This window comes from Populus trichocarpa, chromosome 5, assembly GCF_000002775.5.
Source record: "Populus trichocarpa isolate Nisqually-1 chromosome 5, P.trichocarpa_v4.1, whole genome shotgun sequence".
Lineage (NCBI taxonomy): Eukaryota > Viridiplantae > Streptophyta > Magnoliopsida > Malpighiales > Salicaceae > Populus > Populus trichocarpa.
This window is the reverse complement of record NC_037289.2, coordinates 23,940,463-23,961,852: the sequence shown is the minus strand read 5'-3', so window position 1 is coordinate 23,961,852 and position 21,390 is coordinate 23,940,463. Positions and strand designations below refer to the sequence as shown.

At 34.1% G+C, this 21,390-nt stretch overlaps 1 protein-coding gene and 1 long non-coding RNA gene across 2 annotated transcripts; one reads left to right on the top strand and one right to left on the bottom strand.

Annotated features, from left to right (window-relative positions):
* Positions 1–1,808: 1,808 nt before the first annotated feature.
* LOC112327447 (uncharacterized) lies at positions 1,809–3,510 on the bottom strand. The gene is made up of 2 exons (XR_002981648.2): positions 2,504–3,510; positions 1,809–2,419 (listed from the first exon to the last, which is right to left on the bottom strand). It is a non-coding gene; the product is annotated as an uncharacterized LOC112327447 (long non-coding RNA).
* Positions 3,511–8,979: 5,469 nt separating this feature from the next.
* LOC7493989 (la-related protein 1B) lies at positions 8,980–14,912 on the top strand. The gene is made up of 6 exons (XM_024601740.2): positions 8,980–9,564; positions 9,776–10,358; positions 10,439–10,574; positions 10,694–10,784; positions 13,942–14,013; positions 14,226–14,912. Exons 1-6 carry the CDS (start codon positions 9,187–9,189, stop codon positions 14,472–14,474), a joined length of 1,509 nt encoding a protein of 502 aa, XP_024457508.1. The 5' UTR covers positions 8,980–9,186; the 3' UTR covers positions 14,475–14,912.
* The last annotated feature ends 6,478 nt before the right edge of the window (positions 14,913–21,390 follow it).

Here is a 21,390-nt window from a genome sequence, read left to right as displayed (position 1 = left end):
AATAAAAAATATTATTCTAATATATTTTTTAATAAAAAATACTTTAAAAAATAATTACAATCGATACCCAAACCAACCAATTACATGACTTTAGTTCTCAGGAGTAAAAGCATTTATACAGTGCGTAGTGTGTTTCCTCGAAGAAACTTTTTGCAAATATATTATTTAAGATGCAAAGGGACTCGACAAAGATTCCCATTTCATAAAAATATTATTTAAGCCCCCTGATAGATTAATTAATACTGTCATGTAAGTTGAGATAGCGAAAAAAAAAAACAAATATTATATATATCATGTAGTAATGTTTGTTTATTAATTAATGATTGTTTAAAAATATTAATAATACTTGATTTATAGAGTGAGAAAGATTGTACTTGAGACATTAATTGGAGTATTTTAAAGTTGATAACATTATGAAATATTGTAAAATGTGTCAACTATTTTAGAGTATAATTATCATAATGATTAGCATAATAAATTCAGTAATTTCTTAATTAATACTCTTTCTGAAAAATAGATTATTGAAATTGATCAATACCAATAATCTTTGTATAATAAAGAATGTCTAATATGATTCAAGATAGCTAAAAGTGATAGTAAAAAATAAAATATAGTATGTTTTTGTGTTTTAATAATTCTTATTATAATTTCTAAGGGTGATTATTATTAATAATACCTCCATATATGTTTGTTTTGAATTAATATTTTAGTTTTTTTTAAAATTAAGAATAATTTAATTATCAAATAAACGGTTTTATTTATCTCCTTTTTTGTTTTAGTTTAACGTGGATGTCCGGACCAGCTTGCGCGCAGCTCGACTAATTCCACGGGCTCTGAAGTTAACGACCATGATCTCCTTCCTTTTTTAGAACATCGGTAAATGTTTTGTTTGTCTTATACTAAATTTCTAACACCCTCAAATAGAGACTAATTAATTGTTGTGGATTAGTTGCTAATCATACTTTTTCTCTAAATTTGGGAGTTCATAACTTCTCTGCAATCCCCCAGTTGTTCTTCCTTCATTCTTCGGGAAGGAAAAGAAGAGGACAAGCTTGATGAGCAGGCGGCACGCTCATTTGGTGAACTAGCTACAAGTCGATCCCTAACATGGTTACACATCATCACACTTGTGCCAAAGTAATTTGGGCAGCTTCTTGTTCTCTCCACATTATTCACGTTTAGTGGGCAAAATGACGTTTGCGAACTTTATCTTTGATATTAAAGCCTCCAAATTTACCTGCCGAAACTGAATGGTAGCACACGATCTGGTTGCTTTTTGAGCCGCAATTTGCCTTAGAGCCCCAAGACATTCTTGCTTTCACTCCAAGGCATCTTGCAACCTGACAGAATTAAGATTTGAGCTAGCTTTAATATGTGACATTAAAAGTTGGCAACGTAGCTTGTTTGTTTCCAAGTAATTATGCAATTTCTTCCCAGCAAGGGTGATTCATATGCATGAAATGGGGGTTTATCCAGAGTTTGGAAACCTCCCATTGATTATTCATGCTCTAACCATTGTAGGTCATGATACTGAGAATTAGCGATCTGGAAATAATTGTTGGGTCGTATTTGATTGTGGTATGGAGACTCAAACAATTATCGATTGAGACCAACACTTTCTGTACCCCACAGCAAGTGTTGATCCAATGGAGATTTTGTTTTTGTGTACAGCAGCAAGGCCAATAAGGTGAGCGAAATAGACATTCACAGAAGGCTTTAGCGCGTCCTCTTGGGGTTCGTGGTGAACGATCGCAAAGCTTGATGATGCAGTGCTGCAGCTACTGCTCCTACAAATGGCCAAAACAATCTATTCGCACTTCCTAAAGCAAATTTAAGTTATGAGGGGACAAGACAAATTTAGCCAAATTTAAAGTACAAGCCTGATCATTCCAGGCTTTTTCATTGTTATATATAACAGCTAGCAGCCTCAAAGCTTCGAGCTGGGTTGATTCCAGTTCCTGTTGTGGGGATGGTGGCTAAATGCACCATAAATCCTGCAAACCCAATTGGCAAAGGTGACAAAACCCGAACAGCATAATACAATTGTCCACCAAAACACAAGTGTATATATCAAGAATATTGATCAGTAAAATATATTTTTTTGGCAATTATAAGCTAATAATACTTACAGGAACGTGAGAAAAACGTGCACTACGCTTAGGATCAGTAGCAGAAAATACTGTGTAGACTAATACGAAAGTCCCAATAAATGCCTAAAGCAGTTCCTTAGTGTGTAGGAGCCACCAGATTAGCACCACCTCTTTCTGCTTTATAGAAGTCTTCCATATATGCCTTGACCAAACCCACTCCACCTGTTGCTCCCAGGCATTGAGCCACCATATAATCCACCTGCTCGTATCAATGATACCTTTCTTTGCTAGGAACAGACAGAATGTCACAGCTGGATTAACATGATCCCCTGTGATATACCAAGAAACTCGCTTTAGAAATTTAATTATAGCTTAAATAAATAAAGGGAAGAGAATATATGCAGTGTTTGGACCTGAACGAGGATAGATATCATGCCACCAAAAGACCATGCAATGCCTAATTAAAAGGCCAACACCATTACAGGGGTCAGCTTCCTTATTGCAGCCAATTACGGTGGAAATAGTGACAGAGGAAGAGAAGGGATGCAAATGAGGTTTGCAGTAATAGCTCTATAAAAGGACCATAGAACCGAGCTCTTCAGGGTGGAAAAAGTGGTGCTGATGGTGGTTCGACATGGTCTCTTACTTGCTGAGATTCTTCTTCTTCTTCGATCATCACATCCTAAAGATCCTTCCAAGTGTAAATTTTTAAGATTAAGCTCTTCTTTTATTCTGCAATTGTTCTTGTTTTCTCACTGAACTATACTGTAAAAGACTAAAATTTATGTGAGAGTTAAGGAAGCACATGCTTCGAATAAAAGAACAAACGGACTAGTTTATATGCTGCTAACAGGACTATGGATTCTGTCTGGTCACTGATGTGGCTGGGGATTGCTGGCCAAGGATTTGATTAGTTTGTAATGGATAATCATTCATCAATGGTGGGATTCTAGGCTCGCAATGCAATTCCAAGACAGGTTGGATTTTTCCTCGCTTAAAGCCAATCGTATGGCTCTCTACGAGCTAACACCCCACTCCATTTGTTAGTTGGAAGCTTAATTATCTCTTGAAACTTGGAATTTGATTTCTGGTAGGCTATTGGGTGTGGTAGTTGCCAATAAAAATTTTCATCCTCCCGAATCACATTCTATTTCTTTTAAGGTGGGTGACCAAATCTCTCAATCCTCTGAGCCCTTGTCATGCTACCAGTTGCAGATCTCTTGCCTGCGAAAATTGCACGAGGAGGAAAGCAAAGGAGCAAGACCCTTGTTTACCCTTTCATATTTGATCATATATGTATCATTTAAGCTTCGAAAAATTAGAGAAGAGATTGCACATCAATTAATTTACCTAATATCAGAGGAAAAGCTGGCGGCTCAATCGGCTTGTCTGATGCCCCCAGGACTGCTACTTTGAGTAATTCTAGCATTGCCCCCCGAGAAAGCTGAGCTGACACTGTATCCACAATAAAATCTAGACTTCTCCTAGCTGCCTGTCACCAACACACACACACACACACACGTAACAAACCTGCAGTTTTGGGGCATAAGTGCTGACTATAAAATCATCAGCTACCGGGCGGTCTGTGGCCTCTTTTTCTTTGGCATAAGTACTGATGACAGTTACGTGGCGACCAAATGCCTTGCCAAACCTCACAGCTACATGTCCAAGACCTCTAGGACCCACTACTCCTACCCTTTTTCCTGGTGTGTCGGCCAAGTTGCGATCCTTGAAAGGATGAATGCAGTCGTTCATGCACAGAGTAGGGGCGCTGTTGCATCCATCGGCAGGTTTTTTGGTATCCGCACCACATACCTTCATGTCGAAATTCTACATGTTAAGAAAATGCATTTTTCATTTTTCACAGATGTTAACAATTTTCAATTACTTAAGTGACTATGAGTTAACTTTTTGGTTTGGTACTTAAGATTTTTATAAATAAAAATTATCTTAAATAAAATTATTTAAAAAGTTAAAACTTTTAATATCTTAAAATAAAGATATATAGATTTCTGAGTATTGACCTACTTAAAACTCAAGAATAAATATTTTTATTTCTTGAATTTAAGGGTGTAATTAGAATTGTAGTAGCAGTTGCGGTTCAAAATGCTTTTCGCTTATAAATATATTAAAATAATATTTTTATTTTTATTTTTTTAAAATTATTTTTGATATTATCACATCAAAACGATTTGAAAACATAAGGCTCTTTTAAATCATTTATTGCCCTTACATTGACTCGAATCAACTCATGTTAACCCGATTCATTTATAGGATTTGCCCTGGATCGACTTTCGAGTTAGGTTTTAAAACTATGATAATAACTATTTTTATCTTTATATGTCTTAGTTGGACAATTTTGAAATTGAGAATTTTTTACTATGATATTTTAGGAATAAAAAACAAAAAATATTATCTTGAAGACATGTTTTCTTTGTACCTTTTCTTTTGAAAGTATATAAAATCACTCCGAAATTATCACATAAACAAATTTATTTATATATATATTTTTTTGTTTATTAAACCAACACATTTTTGTTTCTATTGTTTCTATCATTTAAGTTTTAGAATAGCAATGAAACACTACCTTCAAATTAAGTCTCACTAAATATTCTAAAAAAAAATTTTAATTAAAAATATATAATTTTTAATTTTAAAAAAACTAACACGTCCTTAAACTGGGTGGCATAAAATTGATCCTTGACAGGCATTGCTTGGAACAGTACACCACCGGATCAATTCAATTCCTATTTTCCTTTTCAAATCTAACCGAAAGTTTCTCTAAGACTTGCTTGCGAATCCACACTTCTCCACGAAGTAATTGGAAAGGGACTGCCGTGAATCCACAGCCCTTTGATGCTTAAGCAAAAAGTAATTGGAAATTGGATCCATCGGCTGGAACCGTTGTTTTAGCAGCATTATTAGGTGATATTGTTTTTAAAAGTATTTTTTTATTGTTTAAAAATTATTTTTGATATTATCACATCAAAATATATAATCTAAAAATATAAAAAAATTAATTTAAACTTCTTTTTATTTTTTTTTAATATTTTTAAAATATAAAAATAAATAAAATAGTAAATATCCTAACAAAATAGTGGTAGGTATGGTGCTATACATGCCCGGGGATGTGAGCAGGTGTCCGTCACTTTAATATGGCATTACTTTAATGGACTCTTTTTTCCCCCAACAAATTTACCCAAAATCCGATTGCTGTTCGCAAACATAAGAGACGGATATATAAAGGATAATAGGAATATTTTAAAAAAATGATAAAAATTCATTTAAAAAATATATAAAAAATATATTTAGTTTTTGTTTTTCTAACTAAAACATGTTTACGTATTTTCCAAAGACTTTTTCGCAAACCTCTTGAGAAAATGGCGAGATCTCGTAAGATTATATACTGTTTTTTGAAACTATCATAGCCAAAAGGTAGCCAGGGACCGCAAGTGGGCAACCGTTTTCGGAAGTGATCCAAAAGTATTCATTCAAGATCATCTTAATATTTTGGGTATGGCCACTCAACCGGGATCGTGTTAAAGTTTGTAGCTTAATTATCAGACAGCCTTGGTTAAGAGATCGGGTCTCAGGTTATACAGATTAATCCAGTTCAAATATTAAAATATTTGAAATTTTAATATTTTATATAAAAAAATAAAAAAAAATAATACATGTGAATATAAGTTATATATGTTATAAATAATAAAGTTTAAAATATTATTTCAAACGACTTTTTATCTCACGTTGAAAAGATATTATGTTAGTATGATATCCTTTTAAGTTGAAGTATTTAAACCAAAAAAGTTTTTTATCCCACATTGAAAAAACATAACTTTTTTTCTTGTGAACATAGAGTATATATACTAAATGGTTTCGAATCTTACATTGAAAACGTAAAACACTCTTCTAGTATTTATATAATGAACTTTGAAAAGGGTTAATAACCAACTAAAATATATATATATATATATATATATATATATATATATATATATATATATATATATATAAAAAGAGGATCTCTGGCCTGGAGAAAAAACACATTTGAAAAAAAAAGGTCTCAACCGGGTTTTGTCGGGTCGCCCGGGTCACGGGTCAACTGGGTTTTGCCGGGTCGCCCGGGTCACGGGTCAACTGGGTTTTGCCGGGTCTTTAATTGTCCCGGTCTTTTGCCTTACTCGGACCAGTTCAGCCACCGGTCCTGGATCGATATGTCAGGTCAGTCCGAGTTTAATAACTATAGTTTGTAATGCGTGTGTGGAATTATAGTGTAGAATACTTTTTAAAAGTATTTTTTACTTTAAAATATATTAAAATAATTTTTTAAAATCTTTTTTTTATTTTTTACATCAACATATTAAAATTATCAGAAAACACCAAAAACATATTAATTTAATATTTTTTTCAAGATAAATATACTTTTAAAATGCATCTAAATGTAAATGAAAATATAATACCAAACAAACACGTAAACATCTCAAACACCAAAAAATGGGGAATTTTAGAATGAAATATTTTATTTATTTTTACCTTTTTGAGAGATTAGAAGTAATAATTATAAAAATTATAGTGCCGAATATTTATTGATAACTGAGTTTTCAGTGATTGAATACTAAAAGTTTATTTATTTTTATATAATTGCCAACTTATATCTAAAAATCAAAATTAATGTACGATAAATATCATGTTGCTTAAGAGGTCATCTATTTTTATAGTTAGATTATTGATGATGTCCCAAAAAATCCAAGTAGCCTAAGAATAGGGCTTCCGGGTTGGATAATCAGTTAATCAATTTGTCCTAGCAATCTCGTCCATTCTCTTCAGCTAGGGTGATTGATAGCTTATACTTTGTGCTTGGTAGGCCAATGTGACTTGTGGTTAGTACCTATAAAAGGTTCCATTTGGTGGAAGTGGGGACTTCCTGAAGATAAAGTCAGTAACTTTGTAGAGATAAAAAATAAAATGATATTTTAGAGAGATAAACTTTGAAAATATAAATGCTAAAACTATTAAGAATGAAAAGATTATGAAACTTTGTTCTGAAGGTGTCATGATGTATTTATAGCCCATGAGTTTTGTCCTTTTATGAAGATGAGGGTTTGAAGTGTAATTTTACCCTTGTGATATTTTGAGTTGTATTTCACTCAAAATAATATATACTAGATCAGTATAAAATATTGAGAAACCTCCATGAGGTCCTAGAAAAATTCTCTGGTGAGTGTTAACCTTATGCAAGGTGCCCGAGCCCATTAGATATAAAAGTAGGTCCAGATTACCATGGAGGTGACAGCCCGAGCCCACGAGAGGTGAAAGTACGTCCGGACATATAGCCTGAACCCAAATATGCTAGGCTCGAGCGTGACAGCCCGAGCCTATAAAAGGTGAAAGGGGGTCCGAGTGTGCTGCCTGGACTCAAACACGTTGAGCTCGAGCGTGACAGCCTTAACCCACGAGGGGTGAAAGCGGGTCCAGGCATACTGCCTGGACTCAAACACGGTGGGTTTGGGCATGACAGCCTGAGCCCACTATAGGTGAAAGTGGACTGGGCGCACCGCTTGGATGCAAACACTCTGGGTTTAGACGTATTAGAGGTGATAAAGAGGTCCAGGCGCGTTGCTAAGACCTAAGCATATGGGGCTCGGGGCGCACACCCAGCCCCAAACACATAGGACTTAAGCATGGAAGCCCGAGTTTATGAGGGTGCTAGAGGGCATGTCTATACAAGGCATATAAACTTATTACCCGAGCCCATGCCCTTTAGGGAGTTAGGCCTGGGTTATCACGTTCAAGCTCACTTTTCTTAGGCCCCATATTGTACCCTGGGTTTAAGATAACAAGTCTAAGCTTAATAGTTGTTTTTGTTGTTTTTGTTGGGTCTTTTTTGAAGAAAATTTTTGGATCAATTTTATAGGGTTTTATGTTTCATTTTATTTGAATTCATCCATTATCATTTTGGTCAAGTCAAAAAAAAAGAAAAAAAAAGAAAAGAAAAGTTAGTTCTCCCTTCCATGATAACGGCTCTTTGTGATTCTTCAAGGTCAATAAAACAATTTTTTTTTTACTTTTCCATGTTGCAATATTGATTAATTAAAATAAAAAAAAGTTGGAAAAAAAGGTTTCTACAATTTAATTTTTGAAATCTTAAGTTAATAAAATCAATTAAAAAATAAGTCACATTTAAAACTTTTGGGAATTGGTGCAGACTGATTGTTATAGGTTGGAAGAAGTTGTAATTTTTTTTTTACCAAGGAAAACCTGATTTAATTGCAATTTGAATTGTAAATCATGCTTGAATGTTGTTGGATCAATCTTTGTTACTTAACCCATCTTTGGTTATTTTAGGTAATGTTTGGTCTTCGAAACATAAGAGATAAAAACAATGGGATCGGAGATAATACATTTTCTTACTATTTCTATAATTCATTTAAAAAATTGTTCTATTTATTTTATATATTTTTTAAAAAAATCTTAGAATAAGATAACAATTTAATTTAAAGCTAATTAATATATTTTTACAATTAATTTACTTGATAGATAGATAATGAATAAGATACATATATTAAATCTAACATATATAGATTTATATCATATAAATTTATGTATAATATTAACATTTTCTGAATAAAATAAAATGTATACATATTTCAACATATATTAAATATTTATACTATTAATTTATTTTACATTAAATAATAAATAGTGGTAGAATAATGAATTTTTATACATATTTAAATATAAATATCCAATTTTTTATGTGTTGATAGGCAATGAGTACAATAAGAAAACCTCTTTCTGAGTTCCCATTGTCAGATGCCCTACATAAAACCCTAACAAGCAAGGAAAACACAAAGGTCTATTTTAGTAATTTCACAATATATAAGATACTTTCTCTAATTGTATTGTCTGCGTCTCTTTCACAAACGAAACCAAAGCCACAGCAACAAAAGCACGAAGGTGGAGAGAAACCTGTTCGGCTTTCCTCACGGTCTCATTCCTAAATTTCTCAGGAAAAAAAAAGCCCAACCTTTTTCCAAATATTTTTTTAATTAATCCGAGTAAAATTATTCGAATCCGCAAGAACCCTATTTTTTGAATGGTTTACACGGTGGATTCATCAAATTCTCCACGATTTCCAAGGGACGGCGTGAGAAGTTCTCAAAGGAGAGAGAAGTCGTCATCTCCAAAATCAGAAACCGTAAGCGGTGAGGCTGAATCGATCAATTCTATGCTGGAGCAATCGAATGATTGGGCGGCGATTGAGAGTTCGGACAGTAAAAAGGGCAATGCAGGTAAGGCAAAGAAGCCGGCCTGGAACAAACCAACATCGAATGGTGTAGCTGAGATTACTAGTCCTGTTATGGATGCAACTTCATGGCCTGCTTTATCTGAATCCACTAAGCCTTCTCCAAAACCATCGCCTGCTGAATCATCCTCGAAGATTGTCTCTGATGGATCAATACCCACTTCTCAGGTTCTGGGTTTTTACCTGTTTCTTTTATTTTTGATAAAATTTAGGGAACAAAGACGGAAAGAACGTTTTTTTATTTTGTTTTGTTTGCGTTAGTGAAATAGATAGTAGCCCGGTGTGGGCTCATTAGATTTATGGATTATAAAAGAGAATTAAATTTTTGTAGTTTTGAAGAGAGTTTAATTGAATTTTGTTTCCATGTGTTGTGTATTAGGGACCGGTGATAGCGAATTCACCTAAGAAGCAAGGTAATAGTAATGCAAAATCTATCTCGGCAACAAACCATACAATGCCAGTTCGGCAAAGGCCTGTGAGGCGTGGCAGTGGTGGTAGTAGTGGAAGTAGTTCAGGAGGTGGACATTCACAAAACAGTTTTACTCACCCTCCACCGCCGCCGCCGCCACCACCATTTCCTATATTTCCAATGCCTCCCAATGGTTTTACTAATCTGGTACCAGCTATGCCAGATCAATCTCCCAGAGAAACTCTATACAGAGGGAATAACTGGGAACCTAGACCAATTGGGGGTTTTGTTCCTCCGCCGCCTGTGGTAAGTGAACACCGACGCCCCTCAAGAAGAGGCAACTTTGGCCAGCCACCTGGAGATGGTTCCCACCGTAATAATTATGTTGGCAGACGTGAACAGGACCGTGGACATCATGGAAATTCAAGAGATGTTCATGTGCAGCAACAGAGAGCTCCTACAAGGGGCTTTCCTCGGCCTTCACCGCAAAATAGTGGTACATTTATTCCTCCCCAGTCTGTGAGACCATTTGCAAATCCCATGGGTTATCATGGTAAGCTCCTCTCTCCGTTTTCAATGGACACCTGTTTTGTTTTATTGTGGATTGGCAACTACGATTCATTTCTCTTTCAGATATGCTATTTATTCCGCCTCCAATAACCTTGGAACCTTATCCGGTTGTGCCACACATGCAATCACCAACAATGCTGATGCCTATTCCTCAACCTCTACCTTTATTGTTACTAAATCAGATAGAATACTATTTCAGGTATCATCATATTAGCGAGTGTCTTATAAGGGCAACTTTTAAGCTTCATAAGATCTCTCTCTTCTATAGCTTCTTGAAAACTCAACTAAGAACTCCAATTGTGGTTTGCTTGTTTGCAGCGATATGAATTTATCAAAAGATGGTTTCTTAAAGTCAAAGATGGATGATGAAGGTTGGGTTCCTATTACTTTAATAGCGGGCTTTAATCGAGTAAGTGAACACTGATTGATGAGCTTAAGGGTCACGATCTTTGTCCTTGGGTCCACTTATGCCATATGATAAGTTTAATTTTGTCTATCTTCTCTTATATGACACGTTTCCTATTTAAAATTCCCTGATTGTAAAACACCATCCAATTTAAGGGGAACTTGATAGTTCTTGTTTATTCATTTTCTGGAAACTTTTCACTCTACCATTGAAAATTAGCCAGGCCTTTCTGATCTGATTATAAAATTTAAAGTCTTAATTTTAAAAATTAACAAGCTTGAGAAAGTCCTGGAAAACATTGAAGATCTAGATTCTTGAATTGATGGATATTAATAAAATTATGTAAAACCCAAGATATTGCTGTTAAAAGATATGGACTTTGTGCATGAAAGAGTTCCTAGATCAATCTTTCATGCATTAAGTTCTCTTAGTATAATTTTTTTTTGGCTTTACAATTCATCTGTCATGCAGTTATATACCCTTTTATTTTAAATCTTGCAATTTTTTATGTAATTTCTGCTTCTATCCCTGTTGCTGAGTTGAAGATGGTGATTATCTACTTTCACTAGATTTTTCCTTTTGTTTTCCTTGACATATACTCTCCTTATGGTTATTGATGAGCGTGTTTCACCACAACCCTGGACTAATTTTTTAATAGTTTTTTCATCAATGTGTTGTTGAAGCAGTATCTTGGGTGTTTATTTCTTTGTGATTGTATTGCTTGTAGTGGCTAAAGCTGATCAAACTAGGTTCTGCCAATGTTAGTTGATAGAACTCAATTCATCTCAATATATATATATATAGTTTCCATTGATCTCCATCAATTTCTTTGTTCCCTTTCATTCTTTCCACTTTCTTGAACTGTGGTGCTGGAACTCTGCCTTTGTAATATGAACAAACAGTGGTCTGGGTTATTTATTCACTTAGCAGCATCTTAGTTGCATCTTTCAATAAGACTTAATGATATGGAGGTGTGAGAAGAGGTAGATTCATCAAAATCAAGGTGTGTTTGGAAAAGTGAGAAATTATTCTTTACTGTTCTGTGTAATGCTACTACATTGATTTTTCTCCTGATTTATATATATCAGGTGCTGATTTTCTGGGAATATCTAGGCAATAGAATCAGATACTTTTCATGACTGATCTTATATATCATATAATTGGCTATCAATTGTTGTGCCAACCAACCTCAAGAGGCAGGTTGTTATATATGGCATTGGATATAATTGCCATTTAGGGCATGGGAGTAGAATTGTGGAATGGATTGCTGGATTATGGGGAGCAACCGGTGTTTGGTCATTAGTAATGACTGAGTTTGCTCAGTAAATTCTCTCCAATTCTCTGCTCACCAAAAGTTTTGAATGCAAGTGTAACTAGCTTCCTGTTGGGAAATGGAGTTAAAAAGAGATTTCTGATGGTCATTATAATCCAATTAAAAGAAATATAAAGGAAAATGGGAAGGATAACTGCTGTATTGAATTACTTGTGTAAATCAATTCCTTGTGGTGATTTTAAGAATTGGAATTAGTTTGTTATGACATGTTAAATGTTGAGCAAAAGATGGCTAATGGTTTAAGACTTTGGCTTAATATAGAGAGCTTTTAAGGTTCATGAATAGATGGAGTGTGTACTATCCAAGTAAGTGTTTCTGAGCTATATTATGCTATAAGAAGTGCTTCATCTTGTAGCTTCCTGTTGGGAAATGGAGTTTAAAGAGATTTCTGATGGTCATTATAATCCAATTAAAAGAAATATAAAGGAAAATGGGACGGATAACTGCTGTATTGAATTACTTGTGTAAATCAATTCCTTGTGGTGATTTTAAGAATTGGAATTAGTTTGTTATGACATGTTAAATGTTGAACAAAAGATGGTAATGGTTTAGGACTTTGGCTAAATATAGAGAGCTTTTAAGGTTCATGAATAGATGGAGTGTGTACTATCCAAGTAAGTGTTTTTGAGCTATATTATGCTATAAGAAGTGCTTCATCTTGTAGCTTTAAACTCACTAATACTTCCTGCTTCTCAATTCATTAGCTTCATGCTTTCAGTCAATTGGCCATTGGTGTTTTTTCCCTTAACATTGGGGTTGAAGCATGATGACATGGATTGAGGTGCCTTTTGAAGTTGGAAATTATTTTAGCACTCACCTGTATTGGGCATTTCCTAGCTAAGATCATTTGGGAGTTATCTTTTGAACTTTTGTAAATGTGAGGTTGATACTAGTTGTTCCATCCTCTTGCATCGTCGTTTGACCTTTGTGACCCGGTCCTTTGTAATTCACAGGTCATGAGCTTGAGATGTTCTTTGATCAGAGGTTGAACTTGGTGCTTGTTATGTTCAATATTGTACACTTCACCAATCCTACCTCTCTTCCTTGTCTTATTTTTGGCTGTCTTATGGGGAATACTGAAATGGATGTATTATGGGGCATTCTGTGTTGTGATGTCCTTGTTGATGTTTGCCTGGTCTTTTAAGAGTATCATTCATTGTGATCCTACGTTGAGAAACTGTAGATAATTTTTATGTGGTATCACGGGCCATAACTGATTTGTTTTTCATTTGTTGACATGGTTTTTCATTTGTTGACATGTAAGACTCTGAAAATGCAAGATATGGTTTGCATAAGAGAATAATTTGTTGTGACTGAACTTAAAACATTCTTTGTCTGGTTCCTCGTATTATGCCCCTTTCCTGTATGAACTTGAACTGTTCAGCTTTTAGAACCAGCTGTTCAACTTTTGTATACTTTTTAGGAGTTTCTTAATTCACTAAAGAGATCATTTATTTGTGCTGATCTTTGACGACAGCAATCTGTTCGAGTGGGGTTTTATGGTGGCAGTCCTCTTAAGTTGTCCTGCTTTATATACCTTGACCTGTCAGGGATATTTCTTTGCAGTAACTTCCTGCTAATAGGTGGTAGTTAAATTATTATCAACTTTGTGGTTTTCTGTGCTATTATATCTAGCCTTGATATTTTCTCAGAACAGTGTGGGGTTTGTGTCTGAATAAAAAATTAACCATGGTTTGCTTTTAGATCCAATTTGTATTTTATTTCATCATTTCTGAATAAAAAATTGTCCATTTTGAATTTAGATTTACTTCATAATAGATGGTTATGATTGCAAACCAACTTTATTTTATGCCCATGCTTCTGCAGGTTAGGATTATGACAAACAACATCCAGTTTATATTGGAGTGCTTGAGGACTTCAACTTTGCTTGAAGTACAGGTACCTTCATTTTAATCCATTAATATTTAACTTAACCATCTGATGAATCTGGCAATATTGTACTTGAAATTTGTTAATGTTGGTTGCGAAGTGTCTAATATTTGAATTGATCGTGATTTAGCATGCAAGAAGTGCCTTTGCCATTATTTAAGATTTAAATTAATATCATTTTCTACTGTTTGATTTGAATGTAATATTGAAATTTAATCTAGGATGACAAAGTGAGGAGGCGTAATGATTGGATGAATTGGCTGCCTAGTTCTACAATGCCTCGCACTGATTTGGGCTTTCAGTCCTCTGGTGTATCAAGTTCTGATACTCTGACAACATCGTTTCAAAAGATCTCAATGGAGGATGTGGCTGCTGACCAAGATAGCACAACAGCTAAGACATGTGAGTTAACTATCCAGGCAGGAATCTCTCATCAGGAGGGTGCTGCAGGCACCAGTTCAAGCTTTTGAACTGAAACGATCATTCTATGCTACCACCGAATATGCAATCATTTTAAAAAGTAGTACACATGTTTCTCTGGACGGAAGGGGGATGTTCCCCGGAAGGTGAGGAGCAGCGCCTTTAGTTTTACCTTTTCAATTGTCGTGCCTGGTTTTGACAGAGTTTGACAAGGCGCATTGCGCGTAGAGCAAAACAAAATAAGAAATATATAGATATTTATTTTAGGATGGTAACTTAGCAGTTTATAAGATTTTTGGTTCCTGTATAGCTTGGTTTTGGTGTGGATGATTTCCCTCCCTTTCTTTTCTTTATTATTTTTTTTTCATTTTTTGGTAGCAGTGGTCAGTCACACCCATTATGGCGAGAATTCTAGCTATTCTCTCTCCACTACCAAGCAGCCTGCTATAACACCTATTTTCTTGCTAATGAACTTGATTTATAGTGCATTTTACGTGGTTGGTGTGATGTTTTTGCCTCTTGATATATTCCCCAGTTATAGGCATGGGTTGTATCTACAGTTCAAAACCCACATACTTTTTCGAGTATGGAAAATTTGCAGGGAGCCTGCTGCATGGTGGCACAGGCACACAAGGGATGGGAGGAGGCCCGCTCCATGTAAGACGAGCGTGTCTGCAGTAGCAGATCCTTTTAGAGACGGGGAGGGCAGCAGCCTCCCCTAGGATTTTTAATTTTTAATTGCCAATATTTGTGCATTTAAATCCTTTTAGTTTTCATATTATTCAACTCAGTCCTTGCATCCCAAAATCTACTCGCAACTGGATACTTGATTTCGATTTTTTCTTCATTTCTTCAAAGCTAACAGTCTCTATGTCCATGTGCATAGATATATAACAAACATATTAGTTTCAAGCAACAAGATACTCATTTTTCAAAATAGTTTTTCCTTTTTCCAATTAAAATTTAAAAGTAATATTTGTACACTCAAGTGTCTAAGACGATCATAATCATAACAAAAAATTGATAATTTAACTTATTGATCTTCTATTTATATGATTAGAATTAAGTGCTAACTCAAGCTTGGCACTATATTACTATATTTCTAGTCATATTCTTGACTTTACTAAATTCTTGTTCAGGATCCACCACTTCATGTCTCGTCTTATTCTTGTGTGCTTGCCAAAAGCTCCAACAATAGTCTTAAAACTACTATGATGATGATGACGACGACGTGGTTGAAACTATATTTTGTTTTTATTATAATTTTAAAAGTGTTTGATTAATTTATATATTTCATAGTTTTGTATGAGTACAGCAAAAATCTCTTTTAAAACCTTGATTGCAAAAAAAGAGATAATTTATAGTTTTTTCTTAAATCTACTATTTCAAATCATAACAGTAAAAACTACCATAATATCAAACAAGCACTGAGTAGAATTTTGATTAGTCATCCTAGTTATGAAAATTGTTATCCTTCTAAAAATTTAAAAGGATTGTCGTGATAGTAACCATAATAACTACAACATTTTTAGGGTTTTTTCTTCCATTGCTTGATGTTACCATGACTTTTGTAAATATTAATTAATTTCCTTTAATTGAGTTTCATAAATAAAAGTGTAGTGATTTTTTATTTTTTTAAACAAAAAAAGTGAGGTCACTAATAATTTATTCAGTATATGACTCCTTTCAGGAATTGTGATGTGATCGTATAAGTGATTGAGTAGTGTAATATCACAAATTTCTTACATGATTTTGGTCATATATAATTTATTTTTTGAAATATTGTAAACAAAAATAACTTATTTTTGTGTAAAACCAATGCTGATTAAGTTGATTAAGTTGACTTTATAGGTTAACCTACAATCAATTTAAAACTCGGATAAAACCTAATTTAATTTTTATTTTTTTTAAATGACATCATTTAACTTAAAAAAATATTAAAACAATTGAGTTAATCCAAGTAACTCGTAAGAAGAAATGGAAGGTTTTATAACTATACGGTGAAAAAAACAAAAAGCACAAGAAAAAGTGAAGTCAACTTGAGTCATCATTGTAACAAGAAGATTGAAAGAATGAAGATCAAAGTGGAAAAGGTACTGAAAATAGGTGACGGGTTCAAAGTTATTATAAAAAGTTTACTTAATTTTTACATAGACAATTGCTTGAAATCAGGGGTAAAATTATAAGAAAATCAAAATTTAGGGTCAATTAGGGGTTAAATTTAAGAAATTCATAGCCAATAACCTTTTTGAAAAATGCATAAGCTTCGGGGACTTAATTCAGTTGAAGACAGGGGTGAAATTGAAGAAATTGAAAGTTTAATGGTTAATTAATGGTCAATTTGAATAAATCCAAGACTAAAGATCAAAATAAACGTTAAAATTTGAGGCCGATGTTGAAGTTTGGCAGGGAAAAAATTGCATGAAATTAAAAGTTTCCGGTCAATTAGGGATGCAATTAAAAGAAATAAAAAGTCGAGGGACTAAATTGAACTTTAGTCAAATTCCTAAAATTAAAACCCTAAAAGCCAAAATGACATTGTTTCATTTAAGTGAAATAACGCATATTAACTAAAACAACCTCATTTTGACCAAACAGTAAAAAAAAAAAACCAAGACAAACGAGGTTTATTCTAAGTGCATTGTTATTTTTTGATGTTCATGATTGTCTTCCTAGAAAGGTGACTATATACCTAGAAAAATCTGAAGAACAAGAATGACGACTCCACTAACTTTAAGATTAAATTTATAATTTTATTATACATCAAAATATGAAATGCTTGAAAAGACCATTCACCGGAGCTAAATAATTTTTTACTAATTTTACTATACATCAACATGATATTTTACAAGAAAACCTCTAAACAATTATCAAATAACAAATTAACTAAAAAAACATGATAAATAGTTTTTTTAAAAGTAAAATTATCATTTTACTATTACCACCGACAATGAATAAAAACATACTAGTTACATGACCCGCGTGATGCCGCGAGTTTTTTTTTTGCATAAAAAATATATATAAAAAAACTAAGATTTAAAAGTGTTAGGTTTTTCTGCAAAGCTATACCCAAGAATCTTGGGTTTGGCTGCAACGCCTGACCTAAAAATAATATTTATAATATTAATAATAACATTAAACTTGCATGACCCAAGTTTAAGTAAGCCTGACTGCAACACCGGACCCAAGAATATTGGATGTGGGTCTGGCTATAAGGTCGTGTCATAAAAGTATGATAATTAAATAGATTAATTAAAAAGAAAAAACAAAGAAAAAAACTAATGAAGAAAAAGAAAAAAAATCTGAATTAATTGGGTTAACCCTTCAAATCAGGTTAACCCGTAAAACCTGAGATTCGCGTCATGAAAGTTTGATAACTAAATAGAAAAAAAAAATTGACAGGTTTACCCATAATTAACTGAGTTAACCCATCAAACCAAGTTAACTCGTCAAGCCCAGGATATGTGTCATGAAAGTCTGATAATTAAATAGAAATAAATTTAACATTAACAAACTAAACTAAATAAAAAAATTAATTAGAAAGAAAAAAAATCCGGGTTAACTCGTCAAACCAGGTTAACCCATCAAACTCGGGATCCGTATCATGAAAATCTTCAAAAATTAGTTATCAGATTTTCATTAATTTTTTTTTATTATATTAACAAACTAAATCAAATAAAAAAATTCATTAAAAAAACAAAAAAAAATTAAAAACAAAAAAAAAAACAGTTCTGTAATATAATGTAATATAATAATTATAATAATATAATATATTAATAAGTGAAAGGCGTGGGAAGCTACAGTAGTTTTCCCATATCTTTTAAAGTATTACTTAATTTAGAGTTAAAACAATCCGCTTTATAGCTGTTATTTTAATTTTAGTGCAGGAGTGGTGGAGATAAGAGGTAGTGTATTCGACAGTGTGGTTGTGGGTGCTTTTTAAATAACTTTTCGTGCCAAAATGCATGTCAATAATGTTTTTTCATTTTTTAAAAATTATTTTTGACATCAGCACATTAAAACCATCCAAAACATACAAACCATATTAAATTTTAATAAAAAAAAATTTAAATTTTTTTGGGAACGCGGGTTGAACCGCGTTCCCAAACGCTTTAGTGGGCTAATCTATAGAGCCGTCCTGAATCATAAATGTGGAGAGCCAGCCCAACCTCATAGTTTTGGTTGTCAGATTGGCACAAGGTCCCCGGGCTACACTTGATCCGGAGTAAGCACTAATGTGATGACACGAGTTTAGCAACGAAGTCAGAAATCATCTGAGCACAAGCGCCTACACTAGTTAAGGCAGGTAGATATGGGGAATCGAGCAATTTAGATTTATAGGTTTTTGTACAGACATCACTTTGAAAAGATTATCAGAGAGAGAGCTCCACCTATGACTGTGAACATTACTGTTGAAGAAGATATTGGCTGGATTTTACTTGGAGGATTAGCAGAGAGATTGAAACGTGGTTGAAACGTGGCTTTTGTGGGGCATGGAAACTAGCTTTTTTAAGCTTTTCCCTTTGAACCTGCCGATCACTGTAACCAGCAGCAAAAGAAATGTCAAAGCTTGTCGTTTAGCAGATAGAACCATCGCTATATTCCACCGAGCACTAGCAGATGGCCAATCCGGGAGCATATATATAATGCTCCTTCGTAGATGTTTTTCATGTTTTTTGAGGCCATCTTGTCATCGTACAAGCATGGCTCTTTTATGGCTAGAACATAATCACCATTTTCATTCTCAATCATCATATTTCACGTGATTCCTGTACCATAGACCGGAATACAATGGATGGTGTTTCTCTCTTTTAGCTAGTTTTTTTTTTCCTATCATTGATTTCAATTGCTAGATCTATTCTTAGATCAGTTTGTATATAGTATATCATGACTAAATTCTTTTGAAATCAAATATCAAACACGGGATTGGAACAATTGGCATAGAGTTTGTGGATGATTATTTTCTAGATACCATCATTGCTTTTTTTTTCTTTTTTTTTTTCTGGGAAAAGAAGTTCACGACCCGTGAACCTTCTACCTCGATGCAGCATTGTTCCGTCAAAGTTTTCATCAATTGCAGAAAATTCCCCACTCCTGCCTCTGATTGGAGCCTAGGATGTGTCTCAGTCTTAGTTTGGCTTCTTTTAGAACCAACTACCGATCATCATCTTGGTAAGCTATTACCTCAAATATTAGCTAATGAAATGCGAGCCTCTTCTCTGGCAGATTCCTTCTTTTGCTTCTCAGCTTACAAGGCAGTTGCCGCTGAAAACCCCACTTCCCTCCCGACTTGCATGTGTAACCACTATATTCATCCTCCCAGCCTCTCTTTAATACAAATCGAAAATTGATGACAGGAGGGACCAAATGTCTTACAATATCCATAATCTTCTCCATAATATCAGGTCTGAGTTACTGTTAACCTAAATAACCTATAAATTGTTCGCAGTCGAAACTTGGAAATAATTGAAATACACTTCCATTCTTTTCTAAACTAATCAAAAGTGCTAAACAAAAAACTACTGTTTTGAGATTTCTGAGGACTCGTGAAGGAATCAACCTCCCTGGGCACAAGAAAGTGAAAGAACGAAAGGGACAAGAGAAGCGTGAAACGTTGTCTCCCTGTACCTCCCGTCTCCCTCTCTTGTGGTACGTCTGCCTAATGATATAGATTGTAGACCTATATATCACTCTTTCACCTCTTTATTTACTTATCTGATATCTGTATGTCACCTGTTAAGGGAATAAAGGCACCATCAAACATTATCGTCCTTTTAATCCAATAGAGTGGAGTGGCAGACGATAGTCTTGTTTTGACCAAGAGAAAAAAAAGGAATCCTTAGTGCGTTTTATATGCAGATGTGACTGGGTTGGGATGAATTGTCTAGGTATCATAGAAAATTGTCATGGGAGGAGACAAAAAAAACTGGCTTTTGTCTTAATCCATGTGTGCTTTTTTCTTATTACACACTCTACTTCAATGAGCACTACATGTCTTTCATAGAGGAATTGCTTTTACGTGTGAAACATAAACTATCATCAGTCTTTATGAAAATTTCGTAGGGGTGGGTTGTCTTCACATATCTTTTCTAAAATTTTCCTTTCTTTCCCAAACATGTCATCCTTCTTGCCCCCACATTAGTGATTATGAACCACAATTGAATTTCATGAATGACCTATCTAATTAACTATGACCAGATGCTATTATACACCCGCACATTTTGCACCCCTCATTACCTAGAAAAACCAAAAACATAGATATTAAACCTCATTCCTCGTATCGAACTCCTGACTTTGTAGGTTAATTTGTTAGTTGCTAATCTAAAATCGGACTAAAATCATGTTTTATTTTAACCCAATCAAACTTAAATAAAATCCATTAAATTATAAGATTGGTTCAATTAATCCGTTCAAACCTCGATATGAGACCAGACGCAATCAACTTTAAGGATACTTTCTTAATTCTTGTTCAAAATAATATCATTTTATTTAAAAAACACAAAATAATGTTATTTTAGGTTATCCCATGAACACAAAATCCTAGCCTTGAATCTTGTTAAACAATAGGCCGGGTCCTATAAGGATACGAAGAGCATCGTAGTTGGCTAGTTAAGATTTTGACAGGCATATAACCATTTACGCGCACGAGCCTTGGTCAGCAAATGACTGCTATCGGATACCAATCCTTTTGATCCCAAATGATTATTTAAAGCTTAGCTTCTACTACCAATCAGAGTTTAACCAGTCCGGGTTTGAACTCAGGACTCGGTGGCTAGGGGGTTTGGTTACATTGAGCTAGCAGGCTATTGTCACACTCTCGAAGATCGTTAAAGCAGCTTGCTCTTGTCAGAGGGAGGAGTTAAATGACCTGGAACTCAATTTTAGCTAGTCTGGCTGGCTATCAAGAGTCTCTGCACACAGGCGGCTATGTCAACCTAAGCACAGCAGTATAGAGATGCATCCACG

What these genes read in the sequence shown, in the direction of transcription:
- LOC7493989 (XM_024601740.2), top strand. Translation starts at nt 9,187, where the DNA reads ATGGTTTACACGGTGGATTCATCAAATTCTCCACGATTTCCAAGGGAC. An exon ending in CAGATAGAATACTATTTCAG is followed by an intron (nt 10,575 to 10,693) that starts GTATCATCATAT and finishes GCTTGTTTGCAG; the next exon opens with CGATATGAATTTATCAAAAG. An exon ending in TAATAGCGGGCTTTAATCGA is followed by an intron (nt 10,785 to 13,941) that starts GTAAGTGAACAC and finishes ATGCTTCTGCAG; the next exon opens with GTTAGGATTATGACAAACAA.